Below are 15,019 nucleotides of genomic sequence, written 5' to 3'. Positions count from 1 at the left end.
TGGGATGACATCCACCACCCCCATCTTCAGATCACCCTTTCCTCCATCTGGAGCAAAAACCAAGTTGAGGGTGTGCCCTGCCCTAGGTGTTGGATGTGTTGGACCGGTGACAACTTGAGACAGCTCCATGGTCGTCATAGTGGCCATGAAGTCCCAACCAGGAACACTTGAGGCAGCCTCAGCATGGACATTGAAATCACTCAGCACTATCGTTCTGGGCTCCTCCACTACCACAGCCGAGACGGCCTCTGTCAGCTCAGTCAGAGAAGCTGCTGGTCAGCAGGGTGTATAGTACACTAGCAGCAACCCTAGTTTACTGTCTCCTTGGCCAGACACCAGGTGCAGACCCTCACAGCCAACTCCAAGACAGAGTGGTTTCCAGGTGACAGAGATGGAAGTTCTGTAGACCACAGCAACGCCTCCCACCCTTCCCTGCAGCCTGTGCTGGTGTTGCACCGAGTATCCAGGTGGGCAAAGCTGGGTCAGATCAACTCCTCCCAGTTCACCCACCCAGGTCTCGGTAATAAATATCAAATAGGCACCCTCATCTATGATCAAATCATAGATGAGTGTGGTCTTACTATGCACCGATTAAACAACAGTACACACAGACCAGTGGGCACAGCAGATAAGCAACCAGGAACCCGCCCATGGAAGGAGTGGGAGCAAGAAACAAGGCATAGATAGCCTTGCCCTCGTCTTCCATGGTAGCCCATCACCTCCACATGGCTATACCCCCCTCTATCCATGATCACTGAAACTGGGATGGCATCACCCATGTCTTTCCTTCCCAAGACTCTTCCTAAACACCCGATATAAACAACAACAGCCCACCAGTAAAACCTAATAGTTATCCCAGTATGCTTCTGAGATAACTGAAAAACACTGAGATGGTGGCTGTATCTGTACAAACCAGGTAATGGCCCAGTTTGCATGCAACACTAAGCCAAACCATGGCTAAGCAGGAATGCACAAGTGTGCACTAACCTATAGCAGAAATTGCATCTGTTCACTCCTCCCCGGTCCTAAGTTTGGCTTAGCAGTATGTCCAAACCTAAGCTTGTAGTTTGTCTTTCCCCCATCAAGCTACAATCAGTAAGCCAAAAACAAACCTTGAATACAGCTTGTGGTTTGTCTGGAGTGAGACAAACCGCAAGTCCAGGTTCAGTCATAACACTAAGCCAAACTATGGCTTAACTCCAAATAGCATGGCACCAGGAGGGAATAAAAATGTAGTGCTATGTGCAAACTGTATGTTGCACTCTCCATGTAAATGGGAGCCACTGAAGCACATGGCATGGAAAAGGTCTGGGATGTCTCTATCAGCCCTTCATTCACAAAATTGCTTCAGTGGCCTCAGTGCTGTACAGTATTATATTGGTCTATCTGCTTGACATCCTTGCAATACTGACATAAGATTACCATCACCGTAAGTATGTCCCATCCTATGTCCTGGGACTTTAATGGTATAAATACAACGGTACGAACTATTGGGATCACAGAAGTGGAAAATAAAGAAAAGTAATTTCTGTCTTTGAAAGGAGGAGGTCATTCATTTTAACATACAGTACTATAATCCCATTAAAGTCTAATAGAAAAAGAAATTACACGGGCTGCTATATCTGAAAATTAAATACAAATTAGGAGCAAAACACAGCCTTGCTTTAAAAAAATGAAAAAAACAAATCATTGTACAATTTCCTTAATACTTGCACAATTTGGATGAACAATTTTCATTCATTCACACAGTTCAGTATAAATATAAAACAAGGCACCCCCTTAAGCATTTTTAGTAACAAATTAAACATTTACGTTTTTTAGTGTGCAGAGAGGCTTAGCATTCATGCAGCTTCAAAACCGAAGTACAGCCTCAAGGGAAGCCTCTCCGCTGACAAATTAATACCTTAGAGAATAGAGCTGAATGGTGGCAATGAACTCATTTGTTCCCCCAATAATGAAGAATGACTCTTTCTTTACCACATCTGTGACTGTTGCTATGGTGACCCAGACTTACCTCATTGCTTCTCGAAGTGCTCCTCGCTCACCAAGAGTCGTGTGCTTGATGTCATCAAAATTATTTTCCAGCTTCTCACAGTTCTGCAATAATAATAATAAAAACAGGAGAATCCACATTAAAAAGCAGCATTTCCAAGTTGGGTAAAGCCCCCGTTCTAGTTAGATAAATTGCTCACATTCACTCTCAATGCAAACATAGCTGATTATATTGATTACATATTCACACAAATTACTCATTTTTCCTTTTAATTGCATAGGAGTAATTAAAAATGACACTGTGAACTCTGCAACAAAGTACTCATGAAGCTTATGATATGGTTGCCATGGTAATTCTCTTATCAACATTCTATATGTGGGAGATAAAATTTCCTCCTATCAGTTTTGTTCCCCCAATTCATGGAGGAAGAAAGAATGTGTTATCTTCTTTTCTTGCCATTTTCCTATGAAAGAGGTGCTATCAGATAAGCCCACTAAAGTTACATATGTTTATTGCATGGAAGGAAAATACCCTGCATGTAAAGATAATGAATCATATTTTGCACGGATTCAAGAACAGGCGTATAGGGAGACTGAAAAATTCAAACTCCAAGAGTTCTTACAATGCACCTGAAAAGCTGATTTGCTAAAACTGCCACCAACTAACTTTGTATTTAAAAAAAACAACAACACTTGAAAGCTGCGATAAATTCAGTATCTGATGTGTGGAGAGAAAACTGAAGGCACTAAAAGCAAAAAATACATTGTTTTGAAAGAGATCCTAGAGTTTGATATTACAGAGTGTTGCTTCCCCCTCCCCCTGAAAATAATTAGACTCTGAACTACAAGCAGCAAATGTGTGTTTATGATTTCAAGAGCATTGCAGAAATGTTGCTGAAATATATAATGGCTGTAACCCCTGCATGAACAAGCAACCATGCTCTCCCCTATTCAGGATGTCCAAGTACAGTAAGTTTGCCATGCAGATCTTCACAATAATCCCCAGAGAACTTCCAGTCTCCTCTGTTCAATATTAAATCTCTCGATATATGGAGGAAGGCTCAGGAGTAGAACATTTGCTTGGCATGCAGAAGGTTCCAGGTTCAGTCTCCAGGTAGGGCTAAGAGAGACTCTGCGTGAAACCCTGGAGAGCCATTGCCAACCAGTGTAGACAATACTGAGATAGACGGACCAGTGGTCTGACTCAGTATAAAGCAGCTTCATATATATATGTGGAAGAGTTTATAAGAAATAAAAATACTTTGGAGCCCTATAAAGTTTCCATAAATGTTAACAATGAGTGGCATCTAAATTGTTTCCTGAAACTGATAGGCTACATCTGAAGCATGTAAAGGAAAAGTAAACTCCTATACAGATTGCAAGTTTCAAAATGCCTTGTTCTCAAGACTGATTCTTGGGATGGCAACAATATGTAGGTAAAACCCCCAGACTAAACATCTGTAAGGTCAGCTGGTGGGTTTGGAGTTATCGACACATCACAAGACCCATGAAAATTCTTGCCAGACCTGCCAATCAACAGGCACAGCTGTGGCACTAGGACCCCCTTCAGCTTGATTGCACTCAGAGACTCCGTTTGTGAGAAACATTTGCCTCTATGTGTGTGTGGAGGGGGGGGCTACATGGCTGTTTTTGTCAAGCCACTGCAAATCATAGCAGCTATGAAACAAGCCCTACATGGAGGCACCAGTTTCCAAACACACACACAAACACACAGGTCTGTGCAGGTATAGTCAGCTCCTTTGAAGATAACTAGGCAAACAAATGGGACGCATTAAAAGCAGATATCTTCCCCTGTATTCTCCCTCCCCACTTTTATTTATTTATTTTTATTTATTAAATTTCTATCCCACCCTTCCTCCCAAAGGAGCGCCCATGGTGGCAAACATCAAAATGTTAAAATAGTACAATGTGAAATTAAATAAAAAAATTAAAAACCTATTTAAAACTTTGAAAAGCAATTTAAAAACCAGCTAAAAACTATTTCAAAACGTTTTGGTAGATGATTCTCTCCACCACTGTGACTCCTTTTCTTATTTCTAATTTGGTGTTTTGCAATCACGACTTCTTTTTAGTATTCATTTCTTTATTCTAACTCTTAATTTAAAAACCATTTTAAGAAGTATAAAGGCATGCTTCAGGATTCCTCATGAAAGACTTTGACCCTAGTGAGCCTTCATTTTGGCAACTCTTGGCCTAATGCTACAAGCAGGAATAGCACACTTCTTGCTCTTCCTCAGGAAAGAAAGGATCAGCTCCTTGTCAACTTAATGAGCTGCCTTGAATTACAACAAAGCCAAAGCTCTGTTTGGAAGAAGAGGTGATACCCTAAGTCCAACCAATCAACTGTACTTCTGGACAGAAAAAAAAAAAGCTGCTCATTTCCATGGACAACCCTATCTTTCAGCCACAATTTACAACCCACAAGGAAAAACTACCACAAAGCATATTTCTCTCGGCAAATATGCACTAGTGGTTACAGACACTTTACTAATACAACCTGTTTCAGAAGCCAGCACAGGACAGACTATCAGAAAATAGATGTGTAGGGCATGAAAACACTATGTAGTAATATGAGAGTACATGTGTAGGTGTGCACATGCACACACATGCACATGTCCACAAGCAGAGAACTGTTAGGAGAACAGAGATGATGTAAGTATACATGAGTGTCCCAGTTTTTCAACTGTGCAATGCTGGGCTGCATGCCACTCCCCAACAAAATGGAAATGGACTGCCTTCAAGTCGATCCCGACTTATGGCTACCCTATGAATAGGGATTTCATGATAAGCGGTATTCAGAGGGGGTTTACCATTGCCTCCCTCTGAGGCTAGTCCTCCCCAGCTGGCTAGGGCCTGCTCAGCTTGCCACAGCTACACAAGTAAGACCCTTCCTTGTTCGCAACTGCCAGCTGGGGGGGGCAACTGGGCTCCTTGGGACTATGCAGCTTGCCCATGGTTCCACAGGTGGCAGGGCATGTAACCCGAGCCACTCGCTGTGGGGATGGTCTTTAGCTGGCCCTTGACCCCCAGGAGACACGAGAGGAATTTGAACTCACAGACCCTGAAATCCCAGCCAGGCTCTCCTCCCCACTGTGCTATACCAGCTGTTTTCGCATCCTCCAAAGCTGACTGAACCCCCAACATGGCAAGGAACACATTCCAAGAAAGTGCAGGACCCACTGAAAATAATCTTGCACCCCCTGTGCTCGAAGCTGCTGAGGCAGTGAGCAGCTTTTGCAGCTGCTCAAGGAATGGAAGGGTATGGCAAGCAGCTTCAGTGAACGGATGCATGTTGTGCCATCCTGGAGAGTGGGCAGAGTTGGTGCAAGGGCTATTTAAGCCCACCTCTGTCTTGGCCTCTTCATTTAGTGGGCTAACAGGCAGTGTGGGCATTGACTGGTCTCCTTTTGTGGGATCAAATAGGATTTTTTTCCTCATCAGCTGATAGGCCTTGCTGGCAGGTGCTTTTTCTTCTCCTACTCTGCTGTGGTGGTAGATGTACTTAACAGAGGGACTGACCTTAAATAGATTAACTGGCCACATTGACAGGTAGGTGCAGTAAGTTATGACATAGTTAATGTTTGGTGAGCACCCTTAGGCAACTTTAAAAGGGAAGGGTATAATCTAAGACCTGCCTTCTAGGCTGTGGGACTCGCTGGCATGGTTAGGGAGCATCTTTGGGGCCAACCTGTAACTCCCTAACGTGTCTGGAGTTATGGGGCCCAGGAATGGGTGAAGGAGGAAGGCTTCCCTACTCACCTGAAAGACTGGCACATAAGGAAGGGGGCAAAGCAGGTGTGGGGAACCTTTGGCCCTCCACATGTCGCTGAACTATAATGCCCATCATCCAAGCATTGACCATGCCTATCTGGGCTTATGGAAGATATAGTTCAGCAACACATGGAGGGCCAATGGTTCCCTATCCCTGGGGCTACTCCTGGCCCTTAGCACAGTTGACTCACCCACAGTTTGGTTATTATGTCCCATAACTTGGTTCCCCTCTGGAGGTCTGTTTTGGGGTTAATGAATATTTAAATAAATAAATGTGGCTCAGTTCAGCCTACCTGTTGTTTCTAGTCACTTTTTCTTCCTGTGTGTATCACAAGTGCACTTCTCTGCTGCAGCCAATACAAAATTATCATTTTGCCAAGATCTCCAACATGTCTCATGCTATTCCTAACCTGAAGGTGGTAATTTGAATACCATGTTCCCAAATAAATTCAAAGAAGTTTGTTTATTGTAATTTGACAAAAAATTGTATACTGCTTGATTGTAATAAAACCTCAAAACAGTGAACATCATGCTCCAGGAAAAAGTAGCCAACATTTCTGTCAAAAAGTCAATTCCCAGCACATGAGCCTAGGCCACTCACAGTTCACACTACTACAGCACAAATGCAGGCCCCACACCACAGGAGGTGTTTCTAGTTTGCTAGACAAGGGAGCAAGCAGCAGCCCAGTATGTGAGAGGCATGCAGGTGAGCAGGCTGAACACTGCCCCAAAGCCAGCCCTGAAAGCACACCTGCTCTTGTCCAAGAGTTCTATGAACTCATGCGAAGCAGTATGAGAACAGGTGTAGCACACATAGACTGATTGATTCCCTAGTCTTCTGGGATAGCTTGAATCAAAACTGTTGGGGCTATAACATGTGCAGTAGAATCCTACATGCATCTACTCAGGAGAAAGCCACCCTGAGTTCAAGGGGTCTTATTCCTAGGTAAATAGCTAAAGGATTGCAGCCTTCATCAGGTTAATAATCAGTAAACAGTTCAAGGAGAAACTGTATCAAATTCATTTATACAGGCCAATTTTAATTAGCATTGGAAAACTTTAGTTTGTGGGTTGTAAGTTAGAGACACCCTTGTTTTATATTTTTTTAACCTATTTTGGTGGGTTAGCACAACAGGGCATAAATGGGGATATTTAAGTTACAAGAAAAAAAATCCAAGTAACAAAATCAAAATTAAAATAGTCAAGGCTGTTAAAAATAAACAGTCCAGGTTGTAAAAAACAGTCAATGGTAAACTCAGAGCTAGGAGCCACGATTTTAAAAAAATTGTATTTTCAAAGCAAATTAGAAGAAGGTCTTCTCACAAGGCTGGCCCTGCCAGTAGATAGAATTAAGTTGATCTGTGATATCATGAAAGAGGAGCAAACTTTTAGTTATTTAATTTATTATTTTTGTATTCTTACTGCCATGTAAGCAAAGAGGCACTTGTGGGATTTTTTCCCCTCCTTAGTTGCACTGGTTTGGCCTGCTGTGGGTACTGTGCATCTTGACATCAGCAGTGGAAAAGGTGCCATTTATTCCTACATCTCAGGCAGCAAAACGTTTCACGCGAGCCCTAGTCTTCAGTAATCATCTAAAAATAATTAACAAAGGCATGTGGCGGCAGATCGCAACTGCCAAAAAGTTACCTAGTCTCGATGCCACCCCCGAAAATGCCCTGTCGGGAAAAGGCACAACTATTTACATTTTGGAAATACACAAGTTTATTTAAATATAATTAAACCATATCTTTTTTTAAAAAAAAGAATGTAACCCAAAAAATCTGAAATTGGTTGACAGAGCTAAAACATTTCTCCACAGCCGCTAGTGTAGCAAGCAAGAAACATCCATCAGACTTCTCATTTTTATTCCTTTACTTGTTTTTATTATTCTTTATAATATTTAGACGCATGGTCCAATATGTGTGCTAAATGTGTTCTGTCTATAAGAGGATGGTGCACACATTATTTACATAATGTCACCCACTCTGCCAATCCTGCATCCACTTCCTAATGATGCCCTGTCTTTGGCTATTGTGAAATTATGACAGATAGCTCAGTTCTTTAAGAGACAAACATGAATGAAAAATAATTACCCAAGCTCCTTTATATCACTTTATTAAAAAGGCCTTATCAACTTGTCCAGCTAACATCAAAATTAGCTTGTTATAACTTTTGAGATAATGCTACAGACATTTTAATATACACTATTAAACATCATGCTACTTTACTGACACTGCTAAGACATAATTACCAAATCAGCAAAGGATATTTGAAGCAACCCTGTGTAAAGAGTTCTTTTCTTTCATCTCTTTTTCAAGGAATCTGCAAGGCCATTTTTAAAAAAGAAATCACATGTTACTTCTGTCCTCTGTTTAGTCTCATATGTTTTTATTCTATTTCTCATCAGCAATATATTATTCACCGCGTAAAGGAGGGGGGAAGGATACCCACTTCTCTATACTCTTTGCAATCAGAAGATAGATTTGGTTCCATTGGATAGTATTCAGTTCTTTATACTGATGAACAACTACAGATGCATAGATGCAAAAAATAATAATATAAAATGCAAAAAAAAGCCTACTGCATTATTGAATTCTCAAAATTACTAGAGGAAAAAGCTTCCCTAAAGAGTAACTGAAGAAACACTTTTCAAATCTAGGTAGCAATAAGCCATTGAAAGGATTATTTTCTAAACATCAAAATCCATCTGTAAGTTTTAACCCTAATACACAATTGCACCAATAGTTAAGAAAGAAAGAAAAAATACTTCTCTTGACCAACCCACAAAATCTATTTTTTTCTGGTGCATTAGTGCCAAAAGTTGCAAAAGCTATAGCAGACCGGTAGCATTTAAAACAATTGCAACAGCCAACATCTACTGTGGATGCTGATCTCCAGATTCAATTCAGAAGGTTGCAAATTTGACAGCTGGTATAACTGTGGAAGAAGTAATTGAGGACTTAATCCATCATTCTCTACGGATCAAAAAAAAAAGCAGCCTACATGTTGTCACAACTTCCTCCTAATGAACAAAGCAATCTTTTAATTTTGTGGACCACCGCTCAAATGCATTCATTTGAGAAAAACAACATAATGCAAAGGAAACATCTATTTCACTGGTGCCCTATTCCACAAGCCCAATTCACGTACGGCTCTGTCCACATAGAGCACATGTGCAGTTTACTCAAAACTGGGGATTCTAACATGAACTTGAACTGGAATGTGCTGGTGTTAGAAGGGACCAGGGGCAAGGGCAACAGATGCAATGGGTCCTCCAATGTGTAGACAGGTCTGCATGTAGATAGGAGACACTGTTCAAAACACTCACATTTGAATCCACACATCACTCTATGGCTTATATCTGAGTAATCACGCACAAGATTGAACCAGAATGATCCTGTTTATAAAGGCACAGGAGAAAGCCAATCTTTCCTCCAAAGAATGGTTTTATTTTCTATTGGAAGACTGTGAATTCTGACTTTTCAAGCATTCAATCCAGATTTGACTGTTGAGCATCTTCCCCAGCAATGTAAAGGCATCAATATGCCTATATGTTACCTAACCAAGGTCCAGATGTTACCTAACCAGCGTCCAGATGTTGTTGAGCTACAATTCCCATGATCCCTGACCACTGGCTGGCTGGAGCTGATGGAAGCTGTAAAGAGGGCCACAGGTTCTCCACTCCTGATCTTCAAGAACTTAATCATGTTTTGGGATCACAACATCCTGCATTTTCACGCCTGCACCGGAGGCTGTGATGTGGCTGGCACATGGACTGGGAAAAACATGTGATGTTAGTAGTACTTAGGTAAGTTATGGGGGAGGGGGGCTTGACAGCATCCACACATTAATCATCATGTCTAGCTTGGTACTATGATACTTCCAAGACCAGAAGATAAAAAGTAATTAATTCCCAGATTTTAACAGCAATTAAAATAGAAATTGAAAACACAAAGGGGGGTGTTTTGGTGGCTTTCTCCCAAGTTATTTCCTATAGGTCTCGATAAGGTCTAAAAGTTTCAAATGTGGTGGAATAATTTATACAGTATTTATCTCTCGTCACAGTTGTGTAAATGCTGTATGATACCAAACCACACAAATCAGAGAGGGTTATGATAGCAAAGCAAATACAAAAGAGACACAATGGGCTAGATTTTATCGTCATTGTTTTCAGATTTTTAATGTCTATTATATTTGTATGACTATTTTGTACGTTGCCCAGAGTAGTTGGACAGCCAGCCAGATGGGCGACTAAGAAATTCAATAAATAAATAAATTACATAGTCAGAAATAAATGGGGGGGAAGGTGTGGTCCATTTGCCTAGAAGAATAGGCAAATGCTAAATTTTGAAATGTTAAAATTAGGTATTAAGAGAAGATTGATATAGTGTAAAAATCACTTTATAAAGAAAAAGTTAAATTTATACAAGTATTTTATTTTAATATACAAAAACACAGTATACATCCATCTACCAAAGGCATGTGTATCTGGTTGTCCACTGTTAGAGACAAATATTTTCATTCCACCAGGCTTTTAGTATATTTTAATTTTGCTAGCTGTGGTTTTAGTTTTAACTGTTTTCATTTTGGTTTTCAATGCTTCTGTTCAAGTGTTTTGAGATTTTGCTGATGAAACCCACTTTACAAGCCCTTGCAAGAGCCAAAAGGCAGAACAAAAATGTTTAAATAAATAAAAAATTGTTGTATATCCACTTTCACTTATGCAACCATTCCCAGTTATTCTACAGCAGGAAAGGGTAAGCTGTGGCCCTCCAGATATTATTGGATATGACAAATCCCATTAACCCCCATCAGCATGTCCAATGGTCAGAGATAATGGGAATTGTAGTCCAACAATCTCTTGAAGGCCAAAGGTTCCCCATGACTGTTCTACAGCACCAAAGTTTGCCAGGTGCATCTACTTTAAAGATGACATTTCTTCTTTTTAAAGGGCTATGTATTTTATTATCTTATCTTATTTTTTTATCTTTCTATCTATCTATCCATCCCGCCCTTCCTCCCAGAAGGAGCCGAGGGTGGTAAACACAGGAAAAAACACTAAAAACATCTTAAAACATCTCAACAACATTTTAAAAACATTTTTAAAATAAAACATCTGTTGAAAAATCTTTTTAAACATCTTAAAAAGCTATTCCAAAACAGATGTAGACTGGGATAAGGTCTCTACTTAAAAGGTTTGTTGAAATGTAACAGAGTTCTAATTTCAGATCAACTTTTTAAAAAACACAAACCTTAAATTGTAGTTCTAGTGAAAATGACCACGCAGATCATCTGTCACCTAGAGCAAGGGTCGCCAAATTGTGGTCCACAGACCATCAGTGGTCCATGAGCTTCATTCAGGTGGTCCGTGACATGTCTCTGGATTTGTAGTTGAAGATGGCAGATGGCACATCCATTGCATTAAATATTCATATTGATTTTTCATTGTGTTTTAATTGATTGTTTTATTTCTTATATTGTGTTTTAATCCTATGGAATGCAATAAATACAATTTTTAAGAAATAAAAGCAGCAGTATAAATACAATTAAAAATCATACAGCACCTAGCACAGTGCATTACAATAGCTACAAGAGACCGAAAAATCATTAAGTAGTCCGCAAGACCCTCAGCAATTTTCAAGTGGTTTGTGGGCGGGAAACTTTGGGAACCACTGATCTAGAGAGAAAGAGGTCTAAGGAGGGTAGAACACCCAGATAGCTTGGATTTCACTGATTCTTTAACTAAAGTGCATAATTTAATCACCAGCCTTGCTAATATAAAGGGTTAGCACATTTTGCTAATATAAAACATTACCACATTTTCCTTGACTTCTGTTTCCCATCTTACAAAAGGCTTGCAAATTTCAACCAGTGCAAGAGAGTGATTCAGTGAAAGACTAGCCATTTTTCAAAGACAGCACTATCATTGCTTGTTTGTCTCTCCACACACTCCTGTGAAATCCAAAGTCTGAAAAACACAAGGCACAGTTTTAATCTCATTAACCCTGCAGGAGCTTCTTCCATTACCATTTTAACTGCAGGCAAGGCCTTAATACCAGCTCACATTTCTCTCTCTCTCTCTCTCTCTACACACACACACCTACACACACATACACACCCCTTAGCTTCGTGGCCAAAGTGAAGCAGCACTGTATATTATAACAACTCCAAACACCAGTATATCCCACACACAAAAAGGCCAGTGCTGATGTAGAAAACAACCACAGCAGCATGGACCCCTCCCATGTAGTCCAGGCTTTCCAAAATTACCTTCCTGATTTTTCAAAGGCAGTGTGAGAAAGGGACCTGAGTAATATTTTGACACACACTTTTTTGTTTTTAACATCCAGCCTGGGGACTCATTTTTAATATGTTCAAAGCTTGAGTAGACCTAATGAAACAGGACTAGCCACGATGGCTATGTTCTGCCTCCACCATCAGAGATGTTATGCCTCTCAGGAAGTGCAGGTGGGGAGAGTGCTGTTGCACTGATGTCCTGCTTGCGGGCTTCCCGTGGGCAAGTTGTCAGCCACTGTGAGAACAGAATCCTGGACTAGATGGGCCTTTGACCTGATCCAACAGGCTCTTCTTATGTTCTTATATAACATTGGCTAGTCATAATGAAAATGTTATTTTACTAGACATAGGAAAAAACAAACACTCACTATATACATCTACATTATTTCAGGGCTGGTACCTGGTATAATGAGGCCCTCAGTGCCTTGGGTGGCCTGAGCTCACTGGGTGTGACAGCAGGGCTGTGGAGTCGGAGTCGTGGAGTCGGGAGCAATTTTGGGTGGAGTCGGAGTCAAGAGTCGGTAGAAATGTTCCGACTCCGATTCCTTCATAAATGGCAAATGTATATTAACTAGTAATAACAAATTTACTGTAGTAAAATGGTAGCACAAGGCATTTCATCACCACCACGTGAATCCAGAGCTTGGAAAAGTTACTTTTTAAAACTACAACTACCATCAGACCCAGGGATTGGGCTTGTGGGAGTTGTAGTTCAAAATAGTAACTTTTCCAAGCTCTGGGTTCACGTGGTGGTGATGAAATGCCTTGTGCTACCATTTTACTACAGTAAATTTGTTATTACTAGTTAATATACATTTACCATTTATGAAGGAGTCGGAGTCGGAGTCAGACAGTAGAAAAACAGAGAAGTCGGAGTCGAAGGTCTGGTGTACCGACTCCACAGCCCTGTGTGACAGAGGCCCCTCCCTCATTTACCTGTAAAGCAGCAGTAAAAAAAAAGAAAAAGGGCTCTAGTTCTAGTGCAACTTTTGACACCTACCATTTTAATTCTCCAACAATTCTTCTGGGGCCCTAACATAGCGTTACACTGAAGTAATACTATCTCTGTGTCCTAGTGGGTGGGGATGGGGAAAATGGTATTAAAATGGCAGATGCCAGTCATAGCCACCTGGGCTCCAGCATCAGCCAACAGAAAGCCAGGAGCTGCCCAGCAATGTAAGGGTTATCCACCTTGGATGTCTTTAGCTGCCATCTTGAGCCAGCAGCAGGGTCAATCTCGGGTCATCCTCAGTGCTCAAGTAGTTGGCAAATGCCTGATTGTGCTGATCCTGATGCCAGACCTCCACACCACACCACAATATCATAGCAGATCTCTCTCCCCCCCTCACACACACACACTCACACACAAAATAAAGCTTTCTGAAGAAAACACATCATTCTGGGAACATATATTGTGCTTAGCAGTGGTTTTCATTTACTAGAGATATGTAGTCATAAGCTTTCAAGTTACTGAGATCAGATTTCTGGGAAGGTTTCCTGGTTGTTTCATAAATTATTTTAATAAACAAGGATAAACATAGGCATTTGCATCAGGTCCCTCAAAGGGGGCGAAGGATTTCTTGGTGGCCTGCTGTGACCAGTTTGCAAGATGCTTTGTGGATAAAGTAGTCTAAATCTGTTCTGAGTTTGGCACCAACTGATCCATTTGGGGCAGCTATTTATCCTGTTATGGGTTGGTTTGTTTCTTCCACTGCCTGAGGAGATGGGCAGAGCTCTTGGAAGTATGATGTCAACTACCTTTCCAGAGGAACTGGCTGAGGGATGAAGACAGTGTGATGTAGTGCTTAAGAGTGTTAGACTAGGACCACAGAGAGCAAGGTTCAAATCCCCACTCAGCCATGAAGCTCACTGGGTGACCCTGGGCCAGTCATAATCTGTCTGCCAAAACTACACCACAGGGTTGTTGCAAGGATAAAGTGGAAAGGAGAACCATGGATGTCACCTTGAGCTCCTTGGAGGAAAGGTGGAATATAAATGTAATAATAAAATAAAAAATGTTTCGTGAGGGTGGCTGCTATTTGAGAAAAAGATATCTAAAGGCCTACCTCCACCACCCCATGAATCTGCCCTTTCTTGTCTGAGAGAAAGGTGCATTTGCCACCTTTCTGAGTTACGGCTGGTGAGGACATACAAGAAGGCCTTTTCTTCTGTGATTCTCAGAATATGGAACTCCTGGCCCTTGGAAATCCATTTGTCCTCTTTGCTGGCATTTCACCATCAGTTAAGAGCGGTACATTTATCTGCTGTTCAATGAAGTTTGTCCTTCTAACTCCTGGATTCACTACTTGGTTTTCATCTGCTACCTTTTACATATATTTTAGTTACCAAGATGAGTGTCGCTATATTTTCTTTTTATAGAGAGATCTTATTTATGTTAAGCCACCTTGAGCTTTTTCATTTCAGAACTGAAAAAGAAGGGTATAAATATTCAAATAAACAAACTGAAGCTGTTTGCCTTTTTTAACCTGTTCTAATCCAAAGGTTAATGGAATCAAAACAACATGCATTCAGTTTTTGGAGTTAACAGCAATTCAAACATGCAGATATATATATGTATGTATTTTTTTGCCACAGTACATGTATAAAGCTATCTGAAAACAGGAAATATTCTTGAGCACAGAGAGCATCAGCTTTCAAGCAATTCCCAGTTTCCTGGAAAAGTAAATGTGATGTGACCCATGTATGGGTATCATTTCAGCAATGAAATCCATTTGGCATATGTGGGGATAGCTGCTGTGCTCCACTGGCTTGGAATGTATTTACTTGTAGTGACATCCATATATTTGTGCTACAATTGTAACATTTTTTCTAGTTCGTTTTGCTCATGAAACTCAACATACGCTCAGGTTCCAATATCAAAGGCAACACTTAGGAACAAAGTTGCACTGTGTTCAGAGCTTTCATTCTATTGTTCCTC

The 15,019-nt window shown here is 40.8% G+C and overlaps 1 protein-coding gene across 9 annotated transcripts in view; it reads right to left on the bottom strand.

The window, feature by feature from the left end:
- Window positions 1–15,019, bottom strand: part of DPYD (dihydropyrimidine dehydrogenase) — an 829,935-nt gene that overhangs the window by 720,039 nt on the left and 94,877 nt on the right. For 8 of the 9 annotated variants that reach the window (XM_061633715.1, XM_061633711.1, XM_061633708.1 and 5 more), the window contains exon 3: window positions 2,015–2,097. The exons of the other annotated variant lie outside the window; for it this stretch is intronic. In XM_061633715.1, the coding sequence (XP_061489699.1) occupies window positions 2,015–2,097 (83 nt within the window). The remainder of the gene's footprint in view (window positions 1–2,014; window positions 2,098–15,019) is intronic. 9 annotated transcript variants of the gene reach the window in all.

The sequence above is a fragment of the Rhineura floridana genome, chromosome 6 (assembly GCF_030035675.1).
Source record: "Rhineura floridana isolate rRhiFlo1 chromosome 6, rRhiFlo1.hap2, whole genome shotgun sequence".
NCBI lineage: Eukaryota > Metazoa > Chordata > Lepidosauria > Squamata > Rhineuridae > Rhineura > Rhineura floridana.
The sequence above is the reverse complement of the archived record's forward strand: the minus strand, read 5'-3'. Positions and strand labels throughout refer to the sequence as shown.